Genomic DNA, 18,168 nt, shown 5'->3' with positions numbered 1-18,168 from the left:
CTGAATGGGGGGAAATGGCAAGAGCCCCATGGCTCCTGGCAAGTGCTGTTAAGACTCAGGCCACCTGCCATCCTGTCCCCCAGGGTGCAGATGTGCTAGGAGAGCAGTCGCGGACCACCTTAAATACCCTTTTCAGTGTCCTGGGATCTAAAAGATCCTGCAGCTGGGGAAATTTTAACAGCTTATTTAGACCAAAGATTGGAGAAAGCAGCCACAAGGGTCCCTCCCTCCTGCTCTGGGTAAACCAGGAGTGAAGTGATTCTTAAGTCGAGTTCCAGGTTGAGGCTAGATTCTGTTCTCCCAGTTTCCAGAACATTTGTGCTCCCTTCCATTTTCCCACATCCTCCCTCCTTGAAAAGCAGGCTCAGAAAGCAAGGAGAGGGTTGGGAATGGAGCGGTTTGCACCTTCCCAGTCTCCTGACCACTCCCAAGGACCGAGCATTTCCTGGTGGGGATAAGAGGGAAGAGGCCCACATACCAGGTTGATTGTCACACCCATAATCCCACTCAAAGTCTGGCCATCTGCAGTCCTTTTCCAAACACCTCCAGGAGCCTTTTGCTTTGGGAGACACTGAAATCCCCAACTCTGGGGACAACAGATGAAATCATTGCAGACCCTTGTTCAAAATCCCCTCTGGTGTTCGCTACGTGTCCTCACTTCACTGGTGTGGAGAGAAACTGAAACTGTCCTGAAACTTGGGGTTGGGAGGTGTTGGAGGAGGGCGGGAATGGGCTGCTGCAGACGGCTTTTCAGGCTCCGAGACTAAAATGGCTAAAAAGGAATTTGAAGCAAGTACCCAAGGCCCTCGCTGGGAAGGGCAAAAGATGCAGACCCAGGCCCAGGACTCCGGGACTTTCCAGTCCCGGTGGACTGAGCGGTAGGATCTAAGCAGAGCGTGGGGCCCCACCTGGATCTGGAGAGAGGGAGGAACAACCAATGGGCTGGGCCCGTCCCGCGCGAGCAGCCAATGGACGGTCGGGGGCGTGCCTTCCGAGGCGGTCAGGAGTGGGCACTCGGTCCCCCGCTCTGTTTGGAGGCTCCGCGATGACAGCTTTGAGTTCGGGCGCGGCCGCCGGGGCGAGCAGGTAAGGGGGTGCAACCCACGGACCGGGCTCTGGAGCCCGGAGTCCGCCTCGAAGGGACGTTATCCGGCGGGACCCGGCGCCCGCCGCGCCTCCGTGGATTCTGCCCGCCGGGCATGCACTTTCCACCCTGTCGGAATGCGGCTCCGCTCCAGAGCTGCGCCGTGCGGGCCCCGGCGCCTCCCGGGCTGCGAGGTGTTGCGCGGGGGCGGGATGTCAGGCTGTCGGCGCTTCCTGCGAGGGGTTCGAACATCGGGGATGACACCGAACGTCCGGGCGGCACCAGGGAGGTGGAGGGCACCCTCCTTGGGATACCTCCCGTGGTCCACCACCGTCCTCCTCTGCCGCCGTCGCTGGTCATTCATTCCTTCGCTCCGTCACTCATTCCCTAGCCATATCGACCTCCTGTCCCAGCTACTCCCAACCCAAGGGCTGGTCCTTCCCTTCTGGCCCCCGGAAGGTTCAGCCTCTCTCTTCTCCCAACCGGGTCTGCAATTGTAGCGGCGCTCTGCTGCCTAGGAGGCAGCGTGGAGCTGTCCCAGCACGACTCGGCCGCACCCCTGCCTCGTGCCCATCCATGTTGGGCGGGCTGGGGCCAGTCTCTCAGCCTCGAGATCTGTTCCACAGTGACTCTCGGAAGAAGGAAAGTTCTTGCAGCTGGTCAAGGGGTAGGGAGGCAGCGCAGGTGAGAGGTGGCGTTTCAGGTAGGATCAAGAATTGTGGCCTCTGCCCCCTGATGTCTTGGGCCCCTGCGGGTAGGATTATTTGGGGGAAGACGAGGTCAGTGGTTGAAGCCCTAAATTGCTGCCCTTGTCCAGGTCCCAAACCCTATAGCCAGAGTTCTGAAGGGCAGCCTGGCACCCCTGGCCATCCAACCCTGGGGCAGATAGTGTGGATGTAGTGTGACCCAGTGCCCAAGCCACACAAGTACATGGAGCTGGCAGAAGGCTTAAGGGCTCCCTCTGTCCTGTCCTCAAAGAAGCTGGTGAAGTCCTACACAGCTGGCATTTGCCCTTGTTGGCTTTGCTTGCCCCACCCACCGTTGCAGGAATTGGACTCCTAGGGAAAGAATGTCCTAACAATCCATGATGCCTTTGCTCCAATGTAGATTTCTAGCTGGCTCTAAAGTCACAGCAAAAACTTATGGGGCTTCAGGGAGAGAGGAGTAGAGGGTGTATATCTCCCACCCCCAGCCCCATTCTGCAGTGATAGGGAGGGTTTGCTCCTTCTGTAGTCTTCTGATCGCACCGACAGACACTCAGATCTGAGGTTGTGGTTCTACAGGACCAGTTAAGCAGTGAACATCTCTGGGACAAATGGGCAGATCTAGAGCACAAAGCTGACAGAAGCTGCTGCTGAGCTTCCAGGAGCATTTCTGCGGGGGCCAGACCAAAGTTCTCATTCCTGACTTTCCTTTGGGAGAATTTTCTGAATAGCATAGTGGGGTCAATCCAGGTCCTATCCAAGCCTTGATGTTACTGATTGCTTTGATGTTTCTGAGCTTAGCTGGGTCCTTGGAGCTTTAGTGTAGACCAGGAGGATCTGTGTGTCAATTCATCCACCTAAGATCCCTGAGGTTGAGGTCAGCAGTACTCAAGATGGGCTCTGCCAGCCAGACTTCCTGAAGTTCTTCCACATGCCTGTTTGGGTGGCCCCTCCTAGTCCTTAACCTGGTTAAATTGCGGCTTTGGCCCTTGAATGCCACATACCATACTTATCGGGAGAGCATGAAGAACCTCTTTTGTCAGAAGTTCCTATTTTGCTATGACCTGGGACAAGTCAGGTCTCCTTTCTGGGCCTGCTTTGCCAATGTAAGGTAAGGAGAACGGATTGTAGGCTCCTTAAAGGCCTTTTCTGTGCAGCCATTCAGTGATTCTGCTAACTAACCTTGATTTTTGAAGGTATTTTATCTTCAAAGTAATTACTTTGTAAATTACGTCAAAGTAATTTACATAATTACTTCATTGCCATGACAACCTACAAAAAGCCCATGGTGTTGAGACCCATGAAGCATTCCACTTTGGTATCCAGGGTCTGAGTGCAGACACCAGAAAATAATATCCTTTTTTCTTTCCTGAGAAGTGAAAATAATTCCACCCAATTCTGCAGCCCTCTTTTAAGCAAGGGTAAGTTTGGCATGAAGTCAGCCTTGGCTGCTGTGCTGCTATTCACCTGGGCTGCAGGGCACGAGTCTGTCACCACCTGTTATCACCAACCTTTGAAGCTTTGGTTAATTCCCCAGCTGGTTACTAACGTAGAAAAGGAAGGAGGATGGGGACAGCAAGGAAGGGGATGGAGCTTCCTCTGTGATAATCAAGAAGTACCTGGGCTTCCCTGGTGGTGCAGTGGTTAAGAATTCACCTGCCAATGCAGGCAACACAGGTTTGATCCCTAGTCCAGGAAGGCTCCATATGCCATGGAGCACCTGAGCCCATGGGCCACTACAACTGAAGCCCAAATGCCCTAGAGCCCATGCTCCGCAATAGCAGGAGCCATCACAATGCAAAGTCTCTGTACCACAACTAGAGAGCAGTCCCTGCTTGCCACAACTGGAGAAAGTCTGCACACAGCAATGAAGACCTGGCACACCCAAAAACAAAAAATAAACTAATTTAAAAAGAAAATTAAAAAAAAAAAGAAGTACCTGCTTCCCCATGGAGTCCCTGCTGGCCAAAGCACTGAAAGAAGTGCTGTTCCCAGAACATAAGCCACTACAGGGCAGGCTGGTGCCTCCCTTCTCCCTACCACAACCACACGTTTTCATTAGTTTACAAATGCTTGGTCAGAATTTAGGGCTGGAGCGTTTAATAATCTATGGAGGTTGAGCCAGTGTCTAAGTCTTTGTCCTAAATTAGTGTTTCCCTCAAGTGATGTTTAAAATCTACTGGGAAAGCACATTGTTAATTTTTATTTTGTTTATTTTAAAATATTGATTTATTTATCTGGCTGTGTCAGGTCTTAGTTGTGGCATGCAGGATCTTTGGATGTGGCACGCAAACTCTTTGTTATGGCATGTGGGATCTAGTTCCCCGACCAGGAATCCTACCTGAACCCCCTGCATTGGAAGTGTGGAGCCTTAGCTACTGGACTGGCAGGGAAGTCCCCCAATATGTTTTAGTATGCATGCTGTTCTAGATACATGTGATGCTTTTTTTCAATGTTATATAGTGCTATCCTTTGTGTTAAACTTATTTTTAATGTTTTAATAGTGAAATATTTTAATCATTACATAGCCTTTTATTGTATGAATAAACCATACTTTGTTCATGCTCTATTTTTTCCTTTTTTAACTATACTTCAGTGAATATTCGTATACATTTAAATGTGTGTCCAATTATTTCCTGAGAATAAATTGTTAGAAGTGGAATTTATGGGTCTGTCAGGTAGCTACATGTAAACATATGTATCTGTTCACATACTGCTCTCCTACACAGGAGTGTGAGACTGTCCATTCACCAAAATGTTGATCAACCATAGATGTTATTACACTTTTAAGCCTTTGAAATTTAATAAGTAAAAAAAGATGTCACTTCTACCTTTTTTATTTTTAAATATCTTTATTATTTTTGTTGATTTTAAAGATATTACACCCCTGTTATAATAATTTCAGATGAAACAGAAACTATTGAGAGTGAATTCTTCCCTGAGATATCATCACTATTGTTAGATACAGAAATTTTTGTTTCTTTTTGTTTGATTTTTTTGATACAGAATTTTTAATTTTATAAATGGGTTATATATATTTTTTAATTTTATGTTGGAGTATAGCTGATTAAAAATGTTGCGATGGTTTTCAGGTGAGCAGCAAAGGGACTCAGCCATACATATACATGTATCCATTCTCCCCCAAACTCCCCTCCCATCCAGGCTGCCACATAACGTTGAGCAGAGTTTCCTGTGCTATACAGTAGGTCCTTGCTGGTTATTCATTTTAAGTGTTTTTAAAAATTCTGTTTATTTATTTCTGGCTGCTCTGGGTCTTCATTGCTGCTCACAGGCTTTCTCTAGTTGCAGCGGGCGGGAGCCACTCTTCATTGTGGCGTGCAGGCTTCTCATTGTGCTGGTTTTTCTTGGCCTCTAGGGCTACAGCAAGCCACTCCAGTACTCTTGCCTGGAGAATCCCATGGACGGAGGAGCCTGGTAGGCTGCAGTCCATGGGGTCGCTACGAGTCAGACACGACTGAGCGACTTCACTTTCACTTTTCACTTTCACACACTGGAGAAGGAAATGGCAACCCACTCCAGTGTTCTTGCCTGGAGAATCCCAGGGACGGGGGAGCCTGGTGGGCTGCCGTCTATGGGGTTGCACAGAGTCGGACACGACTGAAGTGACCTAGTGGCAGCAACAGGGCTACAGCGTGTGGGCTCAGTGGTTGCACCTAGTGGGCTCCAGAGCGCAGGCTTAGTAGTTGTGGTCCATGGGCTTAACTGCCCTGTGACACATGGAATCTTCCTGGACCAGGGATTGAACCTGTGTCCCCTGCATTGGCAGGCAGATTCTTTACCACTGGACCACCAGGGAGGTCCTGGTTATGCATCTTAAATAGAGCAGTGTGTACATGTTAATCCCAAACTCTCTAACTTCCCTTTCCCCCATCCCTCCCCTCTGGCAACCATAAATTCATTCTGTACGTCTGTGAGTCTGTTTTGTAAATAAGTTCATCTATATCATTTCTTATTAGATTCTGCATATAAGGGATGTCATACAATGTTTCTCCTTCTCTGTCTGACTTACTTCACTATGACTATCTCTAGGTCCATCCATGTGACTGCAAATGGCATTATTTAATTCTTTTTAATGACTGAGTGGTATTCCATTGCATAGATGAACCACATCTTCTTTATCCATTTCTCTGGCAGTGGACATTTAGGTTGCTTCCATGTCTTTGGCTACTGTAAACAGTGCTGCAATGAACACTGGGGTGCGTGCATCCTTTCAGATAACGTTTTTCTCCAGATATAGGCCCCGGAGTGGGATTGCAGGGTAGCTGTATTTTTAATTTTTTAAGGAATCTCCATGCAGTTCTCCATAGTCGCTGTACCAATTTACATTTCCATCAACAGTGTAGAAGAGTTCCCTTCTTTCCACATAAATGGGTTGTATCTTGGTTACTAATATATATATATATATACTTTTTGCTAAACAACACATTTTTTACCTTTTTTCCATATTAGCACATGCAGCTTTATTCTATTCTTTTAGTCAATTGCATAGAAATCGATTATAAAATACTATTTTGGTATTTCTACATTTTTCCTCATAATTTCCTCATAATTTATAGGAATATAAATTTTTGCCTACTTGTCCATTTATTTCCTTATAACAAGTTGCATGAAATGGAGTTTTAGGGTCAAAGAATTTTCATTTCTTAAAGCATTTGATATATGTCAGAAAGGTTAACTTAGTTTTAAGTCTCATGGAAAAAAAGAATGCTTATTTTTCCACATACATCCTTGGTAATATTGAGCACTCTAATTTTTTTAATGTTTATCAGTAAAGTAGGTAAGAGAGAGCTCTCTTTTTTTGTGACTTGCCTGTTCATATTCTTTGCCCATTTTTCTATCAGATTACTTGCCTTTTTCTTACTGACATAGATGAGTTATTATCATTTAAAAATGCCAGTCTTTTTTCAGCTTAATTTTTTAATATTGTTTCAGTCAGTTCAGTTCAATCACTCAGTTGTGTCTGACTCTTTGCATTTGTTTACTTCACCTTTTAAATTTTTATTTATTTATTTTGGGTGCACTGTTCAGTAGGTGGGATCTTAGTTCCCTGACCAGGGATGGAACCTGTGTCCCCTGTAGTGGAAGAGCGAAGTCTTAACTAATCACCACCAGGGAAGTCCCCTGTCAGTTTAAATTTTGATGTACAGAGATTTTTAATTTTTATGCAATTAAATATTTTCTTTTATGTGTTCTGGGTTTTATATCTTGCTTAGGAAGATGTTTCCTTATATAGTAATATTCTATTCTATTTTATTGATTTAGAAAATATTTGGATGTTTAATCTACCTGGAATTTATTTAATGTATTTTAATGAATGGTATGAGGTACCCAGTTGTTCCAATATCATTTATTGGATAATCTCTTTTTCCCTTACTTATTTGAAATGGTTTCTTTTTAAAAAAGATTTTACTTTTGATGTGGACCATTTTAAAGTCTATTGAATTTGTTACAATATTGCTTCTGTTTTATGTTTTGGTTTTTGGCCCTGAGGCATATGAGATCCTAGCTCTCCCATCAGGGGTGAACCCACACCCCCTGCATTGGAAGGCAAAGTCTCAACCACTGGACAGCCAGGGAAGTTCCGTGATTCTTTCTTATATACTAAATTCTCAGATACCCATAGATCATGCTCTGGCCTCCCTCCTACAGTCTATTGATCTATTAATTTTTCCTAAACTAGTAAGTATTTTAATTGTTCCAGCTTTGTAGTTTGTTCTGACATCTGGTAGGGCAAGACCCTTGCATGACAGTTGGGATAAACTCGCTTCTTTAAAACTTTCAATCTTCCCACTCAGAAACAGTTTATCTTTCCACTTATTCAAGTCTTCTTTCATGTTATTTTAAAAATGCCTGTGCTTTTCTTCTAGATTTTTCTACATTTTAAAAGTTTATTCTTGGGTAACTTATTCATGTTGTTGCCACATGAATAGAATCATTTCCCCAAATATATTTTATAACTGTTTATTGCATGTCTACTGAGAAACTATTGATTTTTATGTTGATCTTGTCACCACTAGAATAACAATTAAATCTGTGAGAGTGTATTATTATGTGTCTATCTTCATCACAGCTCTGGCTGACCCAGTGTCCAAATATAAGAATATCTGGGCCACTTTCTTATGATTTTTCCAGTTGAATATATATTCTCTAGGTAGTTCATGTTACCATCTTTCAAAGAATAATCATCTCTTTTTACTATATGAACCTTTTGTTTTTCATGCCTTTGTGCAATGACTAGAGCTTCCAGAACAAGGCTGAATAACAGTGGCGAGAGCAAGCCTTCTTAGGGGTTTTCCACTCGCTGAACAATCTGGGGCTCTCCCTGGAAGGGAAGGTCGCAGGATCCAGTAAGAGTAGGTTATCGCCCAGGAATCGGAACTCTTACACAAGCACGGGTACGGCTTGGGGGAGCCTAGTTAGCAGAAGCCTGCGGCAGGGCAAGGAACTGGATCCTGCCTGGGACTCTCCAAATCCGGACTAACTACCGGGTTTGGGTGCTGGAGGGGGCGCGGGCTCCGTTTCCAGGGTGCAGGAGGTGCTGTACTCCGACAGCCTCTGGTCTGCGCAAGCTTTTGCTCTTCCGCCCGGGGCCCCGCCGGCCCCCATCAAGGGGTGCGCAGGGCAGGCGGGGCGGGCTGTCTGGCGCGGGGCCCCGCGTTGCTGGAATTCTGGGTGTGGCTGCGCCCTCGGCGCCGGGTGCCTGCGGGCTCTCCAGCCCTTCCCGGGGCAGACGCGGAAAATGGACTTGTGGTTCGCCGGCTGCGGCGGAGACACGCCAGGGGCAGAGGAGCGGCAGGTGAGGATGGCTGGGGAGGGCTGGCCCAGGCAGGGAGGATTCGGGCAGCGGCAGCGCCCCCTCCCTCCACCCCCGCGCAGTCGGGCTGAGAGAGGCACAGTCCCTTCTCTTTCCCATCCCCCAGAATCTCCGTGGCCTTTCGCAGGATCCGAGGTCGGTGTGGCGCTGAGCGGGCCGGTGACTTAGGCTTCCGGCTGTGTTAGGCAGCATCCTCACTACTGTTCAGAGGCCTGTCCTCACTGTCAGTCCCTAGGATGCAGTCCCCAGCGTGGGAGAGAGTAGGGAGGAGCAGACCTTTAGGTGTGGATTCAGACTCCCCACTACCGCATGGATCCTCTCCTGGTTGGTAGTTAGACTGCCTTTCAGCCTTCCTGCAGTTTGGCCTCCCAGCAAACTTCCTGCTTTCCCATTCCTCCTTTTTGAAGAACTCCTTTGGCTTCCACGACAACCTATACACCTGGTTTTCTTTCTGCCTCTTGGGCCACCTTCTCTTCGTCTCCTTGGGCATTCCTCTTCCTCCTCCACACAAACTTTTTCTTTTTAAAAAATACTTAGTTTTATTTATTTGGCTGTGCTAGGTCTCAGTTGCCACTCTTGGGATCTTGATATTCATTCCACGTTCGGATGTTTAGTTGCAGCTTGGGAACTCTTGAGTAGTGGCACATGGGATAGAGTTCCCCATCCAGGGATGAAACCTAGGCCCCCTGCCCTGGGAGTGTGGAGTCTTAGCCACTGGGCCACCAGGGAAACTCCTTCCACCCAGTCTTTAAGTGTTGTAGTTCTTGAGGTCCCCTACTCTCCTCTGCAGCCCCCATCCTTCTCATGGAGAAATAATTCACACACCATAAAATTCAGCCTTTCAAAATGTGCCATTCAGTGACTTTTACTGTATTCACAAAGTTGTGTAACCATGATCACTGTCTAATTCCAGAACAGTTTAATCATCCCCCCAAATAAACCCTATGTGCCTTAGTCACTTCCCATTTCCCCTTCCCTCCAACCCCTGGCAACTACTGATCTACGTTCTGTCTCTGGATCTACCAATTCTGGACATTCCCTGTACATGGAGTCATACAATGTGTGGTCTTCTGCAACTGGCCTTTCACTTAGCATGTGGTTTTAAGGTCCATCATGTTGCAGTATATATCAGTACTTCATTCCTTTGTATGACTGAATTGTGTTGCACCGTATGGATATACCGCATTTTGCTCATCCATTCATCAGCTGGGTGTTTGGGTTTCCATTTTTTGGCTATAATGGTAATGGTAATAGTAATAATAATAGTAATGGTAATAATTATCATAATGCTATGAGCATTCCTTTTTTGAAAACTTTAAAACTGTAGTACAGTTGATTTGTGATGTTGTTAATTTCTGCTGTACAGCAAAGTGATTCAGTTATATACATATATACATTCTTTTAATACTCTTTTCCATTATGGCTTATTATAGGATATTGAATATAGTTCCCTATGTTATACAGTAGGACTTTTTTGTTTATTTATCCTATATATAATAGCTTGCATCTGCTAATCCTGAACTCCCAATCCATCCCTCTCCCACCTGCCTTCCTTCTTAGCGATCACAGTTCTGTTTTTTTCTGAGTCTGTTTTGTAGATAAGTTCATTTGTGTCTTATTTTAGATTCCACATATAAATGGTATCATATGGTATTTGTATTTCTGTTTCTGACTTACTTCATTTAGTATGATAATCTCTAGGTCCATCCATGTTTCTGCAAATGGCATTATTTCATTCTTTTTAGGGCTGAGTAATATTCCATTGTGTATATATACCACATCTACTTTATCCATTGACCTGTTGATGGACATTTAGGTGGTTTTCATGCTGTGGCTATTTCAAATAGTGCTGCTATGAACATAGGGTTGCATGTGTCCTTTTGAATTGTAGTTTTGTCTAGATATAAGCCCAGGAGTGGGATTGCTAGGTTATACGGGAATTCTGTTTTCACTTTTGAGGAATCTCTGTACTGTTTTTCATAGTGGCTGCACCAATTTACATTCCTTCCAACAGGGTAGGGAGGTTCCCTCTACTATCAGCATTCTTGTACAAGATTTTGTGTGCATATATATTTTCAGTTTGGGGGGTATGTACCTAGAAGTAGAATTGCTGGATCATATAGTAAATGTTTAACCATTTGAAGAATCACCAAACTGTTTTCCAAAGCAGTGGCACCATTTTACAATCCCAGAAGCAATGTATGAGGGTTCCAATTTCTCCTCATCATCACCAACACCTGATGTAAATTACAGCCTCTTGGGGATGTAAAGTGGCATCTCATTGTGGTTTTGATTTGTATTTCCTTGATGACTAATGATGTTGAGCATCTTTTTGTGTACTTAATGGTCATTTGATATCTTCTTTGGAAAAGTGTTTATGTAAACATTTGCCCATTTTTAGTTGGATTATTTGTCTTCTTGTTGTTCAGTTTTAAGAATTCTTTTTAAAAAATTTAATTGTGGATTAAAAAACATATAACATAAAATTTACCATCTCAACCATTTCTAAGTTCATTTGTACAGTTCAATAGTGTTAAATATACATATTCACATTGTTGTACAACTAGTTTCCAGAACTTTTTCACCTTGCAAAACTGAAACTCTACATTCGTTAAATAACTCTCCACCCACCCCACCCCCAACCCCAGCCTCTGGCACCCACCATTCTGCTTTCTGTTTTTATGAATCTGACTACTCTAGGTCCTTCATATAAGTGGAGTCATAAAGCATTTGTATTTTTGTGATTGGTTCTTTTTCACTTAGTATAATACCTACGAGGTTATAAGAGTTTTTAAATATATTCTAGATACTAGTCCCTTATCAGATCTCTGATTTACAACTGTTTTCTCTCATTCTATGAGTCACCTTTTCACTTTGTCAATGATATCATTAACAGTACAAAAGTTTCTAATTTTGATGTAGTTCAACTTATCTATTCTTCTGCTGTTTCTTGTGCTTTGGGTGTCATATCTTAAGAAATTGAGAGTCAGGAGCAAAGAGAACATCTGTGCTGTGCTCACTTGTGTCCAGCTCTTTGTGAAGTTATGGACGGTTGCCTGCTGCCCATGGTTTTCCAGGCAAGAATACTGGAGTGGGTTGCCATTTCCTACTCCAAGGGATCTTCCTGACGCAGGGACAAAACCCACGTCTCTTGTGTCTCCTGAATAGCAGGCGAGTATCTTACAAGACTGTTGCCTAATCAGAGATTTACACCCATGATTTCTTCTAAGAGTTTTAGCACTAACATTAAAAAAAAATGTATTTATTTCTTTGGCTGCATCGAGTCTTAGTTGTGGCATGCAGGATCTTTCTCTGTGGTGCACGGACTGTCTATTTGTGGCCATGGGCTCTGAAGCATGAGAGTTCAGTAGTCGGGACGTGCTGGCTTACCTGCTCCACAGCATGTGGGATCTTAATTCCCCAACCAGGGGTTGAATCTGAGTCTCTTGCATTGCAGGCAGATTTTTTTTTTTTTAATTTAATAATTGTACTTATTTACTTAGTCTTGGCGGTGCTGGTTCTTTGTTGCTGTGTGGGCTTTTCTCTAGTAGCAGTGCGCAGGCTTCTCATTGTGGTGGCTTCTCTTGTTGCAGAGCACAGGCTCTAGGGCACTCGGGCTTCAGTAGTTGCAACTCGTGGGCTCAATACTTGTGGCTCCCGGGCTCTACAGCACAGACTCAACAGGTGAGTTAGTTGCTCAATAGTTTATAGGAGTTAAACTCAATGAGTTTATCGGAGGGAGGCCGGGCTTAGTTGCTCCATGGTATGTAGGATCTTCCTGGATCCTGCATTGGCATGTGGATTCTTTACCACTGAACCACCAGGGAGGCCCCTGCAAGGTGGATCCTCAACCACTGGACCACTAGGAAAGTCCCAGCTCTGACATTTTTGAGTTAGTTTTGTACATGCTGTGCGATAGGGGTCCCAGTTAATTCTCTGGCCTGTGGACATCCAGTTGTTCCTGCTGTTGAAACAGTTGAAACAGTCTGTTGAAAAGTCTGCTCTCTCCCCCACTGTTCTGGTCTTGGAACCCTTGTCCATAGCTTCTCTTCTTTAGGGAAGAAGAAGATTCCCTGAGGGATCTTCCTAGCTCCTGTACACATTCATGGGCCAATAACTCAGGAATTTCTCCCTTCAGCCTGGAGCTTTCCTCTGAGCTCCTCACTCATATATAACTTGACATCTCTACTTAAATGCTTCTCACATATATTTAAGACTGAACTCATGATTGTTTCCTCTGCTTTGTCTCAGCAAAATAGAGCAGTATCCTACTTGCTTAAGCCAGAAATCTAAAATCATATTTGACACATTTTCCCTTACACCCCACATCCAATTGATCACCAAGTCCAGATTGGTTCTTCTTAGAGATATATGTATCGTGAATCCCTCCCTCAACTTCCATCACCACAACTGCCAACAGGTCTGAGACATCATCTCCCTGCTGGAAGATAATCTCCTAACCGGTCTGTCTCCGTGGAAAATTCTAAACATATGCAAAAGAGGAGAGTGGGACTTCCCTGGTGGTGCAGTGGATAGGAGTCTGCCTGCTAATGCAGGGCTCGATCCCTGGTCCAGGAAGATCTTACACGCTGCAGGGCAACTCAGCTCCTGCACCACAACTCCAGAGCCTGTGCTCTGGAGCCTGTGAGCCACAACTACTGAAGCCCACGTGCCTAAATCCCGTGCCACGCAACAGGAGAAGCCACCACAATGTGAAGTCCGTGCACTGCCAGGAAGTTTAGCCCCTGCTCTCTGCAACTAGAGAAAGCCCTTGCTAAGCAACAAAGATCCAGTGCAGCCAAAAATAATTTTAAAAAAATGAATTAACTAAAAAAAAAAAAGAATCACAGCCACTCTCTGAGTATCAAAGAAGAGGAGGAGGAGAGTTGTAGGCTGGACACCCCCTCCATCCTAGGCTCCTGCCAACTTCTCCTGGGATCAGGGTTCTTCTGACCACAGAGAGTCAGCGACCATGTATCCATCACCACCAGCTAGAATAACTACCAACATAAGGTTGTCCCCATTTCATCAATACTCATCCTCCACTTTCCCCATCCCACACCATTTTGTATTTGAAACAAATCTGTGTCTTAGGGTGGTCTGTGATCATGTCCACATATGCCAGCTCAAACAGATGCTGCTCTATGCTCTTTTAACATACAAAATTGATAGTGTCTTTTCCCTTTTAAATCCCTTCATTAGTTCCCCCTAGCTTTTAAGAGAATGATAAAAACCCTTACTGGGGCCCACTGGGCCCTGCATGGCCTACCCTGCCTACCTCCCCAGCCCTATCGCTCATTACTTCGCTGCTCGCCTCTACCTTCCAGACACAGAGGCTCTGTTTATGTTTCTCCTGTGTGCTATACACATGTGGCCTCAGGGCTTTCGCACATCGTAAACCCTCTAAACAGTGGTCCCCAACCTTTTGGCACCAGGGACCAGCTTCATGGAAGACAATTTTTCCACAGATGGGTGTGGGGGAGGGGTGGTTTCAAGATGATTCAAGCACATTATAGTTATTGCGCCCTTTATTTCTATTATTATTACATCAGCTCTGCCTCAGATCATCGTCAGATCCCAGAGGCAGGGAACCCTTCTCTACAATGACCCCTCCCCAACACCCTCCGACTTCTCTCCCCCGCCAGCCCCTTGGTCTGACTAGCATTGCCATCAGGGCAAATGCTGCTGCTGTGTCTTCAGGGAAGGCGTCCCCTCTCTCTGCGGTTGATTCAGGGCTCCTTGATTGAGGTGCTCTCAGACACTGTGCTTTGCCTTCACAGCACACAGTTATAATTATGTATTGATCTCTATAAATATTTGTTTCACGTCTGCCTCTCCCACCAAGCGTTTTGGGGATAGTAGTTTGCCTCATACCTCTTCGTACACACAGCACTTACACAGAGCTAAGTGAATCCAGGCATTCAACTGGAGTTTAGAGGAAGGAGGCCGAGTGGCCGCCAGCCTTTGAGGGCTATGCTGTTGCCAGCCTCTCCTGGGGTCGGGGTTCTTCTGACCACGGAGAGCCAGTGGCCAGCTGCTGCTCACCCGGTCCTCAGCTCGCCTTTGTTAGTCCCTCAGACAACATTTGCTTTCTCTCCTGGCTGGAGACTTTCTTGCCCCTTTGCTGAGGAGTCACTGAGGCCCAGAAGGAGAGAGTGGCTTCCCCAAGGCTGTGAGAGGTTCTTTTAGGCCCACCTCCCTGTCTTCCTGTCCCCACACCCAGGGTCTTTTAGGACCCTGAGACCTCTCAAGACCACCAGCACTCTGAGAAGAGCTGAATGGGTTCCCAAAGCTAGCGCGATTCTGAGATGGGTGTCCCAGAGTGCACCGCATGGGATCCATGGATGGACAGAGTTGACTTGTCCTGGGAGCAGCCACCCCTTCTGGCAGCCTGGAGCATCTGAGGGTGTCTGTGGGCCCTCCGCTCAGCAGGCCCGGCGGAGGGTGGCCCCCAGGAGCACAGGAGTGCTCTGTTTCTTAATGAATGCAAGTCTGTGTTTAGACCTGAATGACCAGCTTCTAGTCTGGAAACAACCAGGCCCCAAGTGGCCTGCCAAGAAAAAGTGGTCTGTGACCAGGTCCAGGGGTGCCAGCTCACCCTGATTCTGCTCCAGGAGTGGGCCCAACGGGACGGGGCCAGCGATAGGCAGGTCACTCTGCGGGACCAGCTCCCTCCTCCATCACAGCCTGGGTTTTGTAGGAAATCCTGGATGTCTCCCGGAGCGAAGATTCCAGGTTTTGGCCGTTTGTCCAGCAGTCTCCCTGGTGACTTTTCTCAGTCTGCAGGTCTTTGCGCTCCGGCCAGGAAGGGAGCCGGTTGTTGGCCTCAGACCTCTGGTAGGGGAGAAGAGAGAGGACGGGATCCTGAGTATGGGTGGGTCTGAGCTCTGGGAGCACCTCTGAGATCGGGAGGGTGGGAGGCTGTCCGTGGGTGCCCCCCCAGGTGTGAAGAGGGCCTTCCCACAGCCGCTGTCACCCGGAAAAAGATTCTGTCACATAGGACACGTACGGAGCTTTGTGGGCAGAGTGGGGGGCCTGGTGGTGCCTCCAACTATGCTTCCCTTGGGGCCCCCAGCTCCAGGCATCCTTCAGGGGGCAGGGTGGGACGAGGGAGGTGGGGCAGGGTGCAGGCAGGGGTGGGAGGCTCAGTGGGCAAGGCTGGGAGAACCTGCCCCTTGACCAAGCTGGGCTGTGACCTCTCTCAGATCCTCACAGGATCCCTGACCATCTGCAGGGAGAGGGGATTCTCCCCTCCTTCCAGAGGAGGAAGCAGACTCAAGGGGGCCAGGGGGGATGGCAATCTTGAGCGGTTGCTCTCACTTCAGGCTCTTAGGTTTGCATCCCGAGCCCCCACTGATGCTAAACAAACTACACAGAGGAGTTTCCTACAGGAAGCATTTGTCTATTCAGTCAACAGTTATTGAGCACTTACTGTATGCCTGGAGTTGGGCCAGGCCCTGGGGTAAGACAGGAAGTGGGGAGACAAGCCACAGCAACAGGCAAGGCGGCAAGGGAGCTCTCTGAGCAGACACAGGGAGTGGGCACAAGGAGGGAGTGGTCTGCGTTCCTGGAGGCACAGGCTGGCCAGGCTTCAGCGGGGAGAGGTGCTGAGGGATGGCAGTGAGGGGGTTTCCACCTGGGGCACGAGCAGCTTAGCTGAGTGGGGGCTCTGGCAGGGCTGGGAGGGGCGGCTCATTAGCACCGCTCCCAGAGGCAGGGGAGGAGTCAACCTGAGCACTTTGCCCATGAATTCTGTCCCCATGAGGAGCAGGGCCATCCTAGTATACTGAGAGAGCCCTGTCCTGGGCGGGAGGTCAGGGGGCAGGGAAAAGGTGTGGGACCCCTTAACCAGGGCTGGTCCAGTCCTCCAAACAGCTTGACTACTGAAAGAAGATGGGACCAGCCTAGCTCTCGGCCCTCCCAGCTCCCACTCAATGGGAGGACCCAGGGTTTCTGAGATCCCGGGAGGTAGGAGTTCTTGTTAGCACCAGAGCTCAAAGGGGTCCTTGTTCAGACTGAATCCAGCCGCCCCAGGAGGGCGGGGCCAGCCCACATCTCCTGAGCAACTAGCTCTCCCAGTTTGTTTGGTTCTTAGAGTTGGGAAAATAAAATCTGGTGGAGGGGTCTTATCTAAGGAACCCTACTTACGAGTGGGGCTTCTGCATGGTCATCTCAGCTCAATAGAGTCACTTTCTGCCTCCCCGAGTCCCCCTCTACTGGCCCTATGGGGAGAGTGGGGGCCTGGCCCTGCAGCAGGAAAAACTCAAGGAAAAGACAGAATTTGGGGCTCCCAAGCTCCTCCAAGCAGTGTGTGCACTTTTCAGCCAGACTGAAATTTGAATTCCAGCTCCACTACTCTCCAGTTATGTGGTCAAGAGCAAGGAGCTTTACCTTTCTGGGTCTCAGTTTCCTTATCTGTGTAATGGGGATGATGCATCTCTGTTGTGTGACTAGAGCTGGACTGAGATTGGGGGAAATCATGAGCCAGATCCTTTGCCTCCTTCTCCCTGAGGGCTCCCTCTTTAACAGGGCCAGACTTGATCTGAACCTTCTTCAGAGTTCTCTTCCCTCTCCTAGGCCTGAAGGCTCATTGTGAGTATGGTGCCCCCAGATGTGCGTATCAGACCTCTGTGGAGTCCTGGCCCAGTGCTGCCAGTGAACCCAGCTGAGCTTCCCTCCTTCACTCGTGGGTGAAGTGTAAGTTGTACCACCTGCCCCCATTGTGTCTTTTGTGTCTTAAAGGACATCGTATATCTGTCCTCATGTGTGGTCTTTGGGCAAACCAGGTGTGGGGGATTTTGGTCTTGGCTGCAAAGGCCTGGACTCTGGAAACAGAATTGAAAGTTAAGGAGCAGTGGAGGGGAGCAGACCCTCTTTGCTGTCTCCCAGATGGAGGGCTTGGCCCACGGCCTACCTACTTCTTTCTCTCTTTAAAATAAATACTTACCTGGCTGCACTAGGTCTTAGCGTTGAACTATTAGTTGTGGCATGTGGGACCTTAGTTCCTCGACCAGGGATCGAACCCGGGTCCCCTGCACTGTAAGGGCGGAGTCTTAGCCACTGGACCACCAGGGAAGTGATCAGTAGAGAAGGCTCCACCTGCTTCTCTGTCTACTCTCTTCCTCACCCTAGAGCCAGTCTCCAGCTGCACCCAGTGACTCTGGCCAAGCACACGTGCTGCTCTCTCCTGCCGGCTCACTGCCTCTGGCCGCCCACCTCCACCTCCCATACCTCCCAGTTAGGATTCATCAGAAGGAGAACCTGATGGGCCAGCTCAGTTTTTCATTCTAAAGAGGCTGCTGGTCGGCTTGCAGGTGGCTTTGCTCAGGTCTGGAGAACACCTGTGGCTCTGTTGGCCACGGCCAGGGTCCTCTGTACAAACGGGGCAGTCATGGGAAGCTGTTATTTCGAAACAGCTGCAGGTTGTAAAGGGAAACTAAGCATATTCCTGGCCCAGGGGTTCTCAGAAAGCTCCTGGGAAGGAGAGTTTGTGACTAGTCTTCGCGCCTGCCACACCCTGAGTCCTTTGCTAGGGTTGCTGAGCA

The 18,168-nt window shown here is 47.6% G+C and overlaps 1 protein-coding gene across 6 annotated transcripts in view; it reads left to right on the top strand.

The window, feature by feature from the left end:
* Nucleotides 1-922: 922 nt before the first annotated feature.
* The window catches only part of GRAMD2A (GRAM domain containing 2A), a 33,017-nt gene continuing 15,771 nt past the window's right edge, over nt 923-18,168 (top strand). For 3 of the 6 annotated variants that reach the window (XM_088839968.1, XM_055436742.2, XM_055436743.2), the window contains exon 1: nt 923-1,086. In XM_088839968.1, coding sequence (XP_088696094.1) covers nt 938-1,086 — 149 coding nt within the window. In that variant the 5' untranslated portion in view covers nt 923-937. Of the gene's footprint in view, nt 1,087-2,769; nt 2,900-8,474; nt 8,606-17,200; nt 17,321-18,168 lie in introns of those variants that run through there. The other 3 variants (XM_055436748.2, XM_055436746.2, XM_055436744.2) reach the window with 3 other exon arrangements.

Source organism: Moschus berezovskii, chromosome 9, assembly GCF_049115385.1.
Source record: "Moschus berezovskii isolate FMDL1 chromosome 9, NW_MosBer_1.0, whole genome shotgun sequence".
Lineage (NCBI taxonomy): Eukaryota > Metazoa > Chordata > Mammalia > Artiodactyla > Moschidae > Moschus > Moschus berezovskii.
Note: the sequence above shows the minus strand (reverse complement) of the source record. Positions and strands in the feature narration are given on the sequence as shown.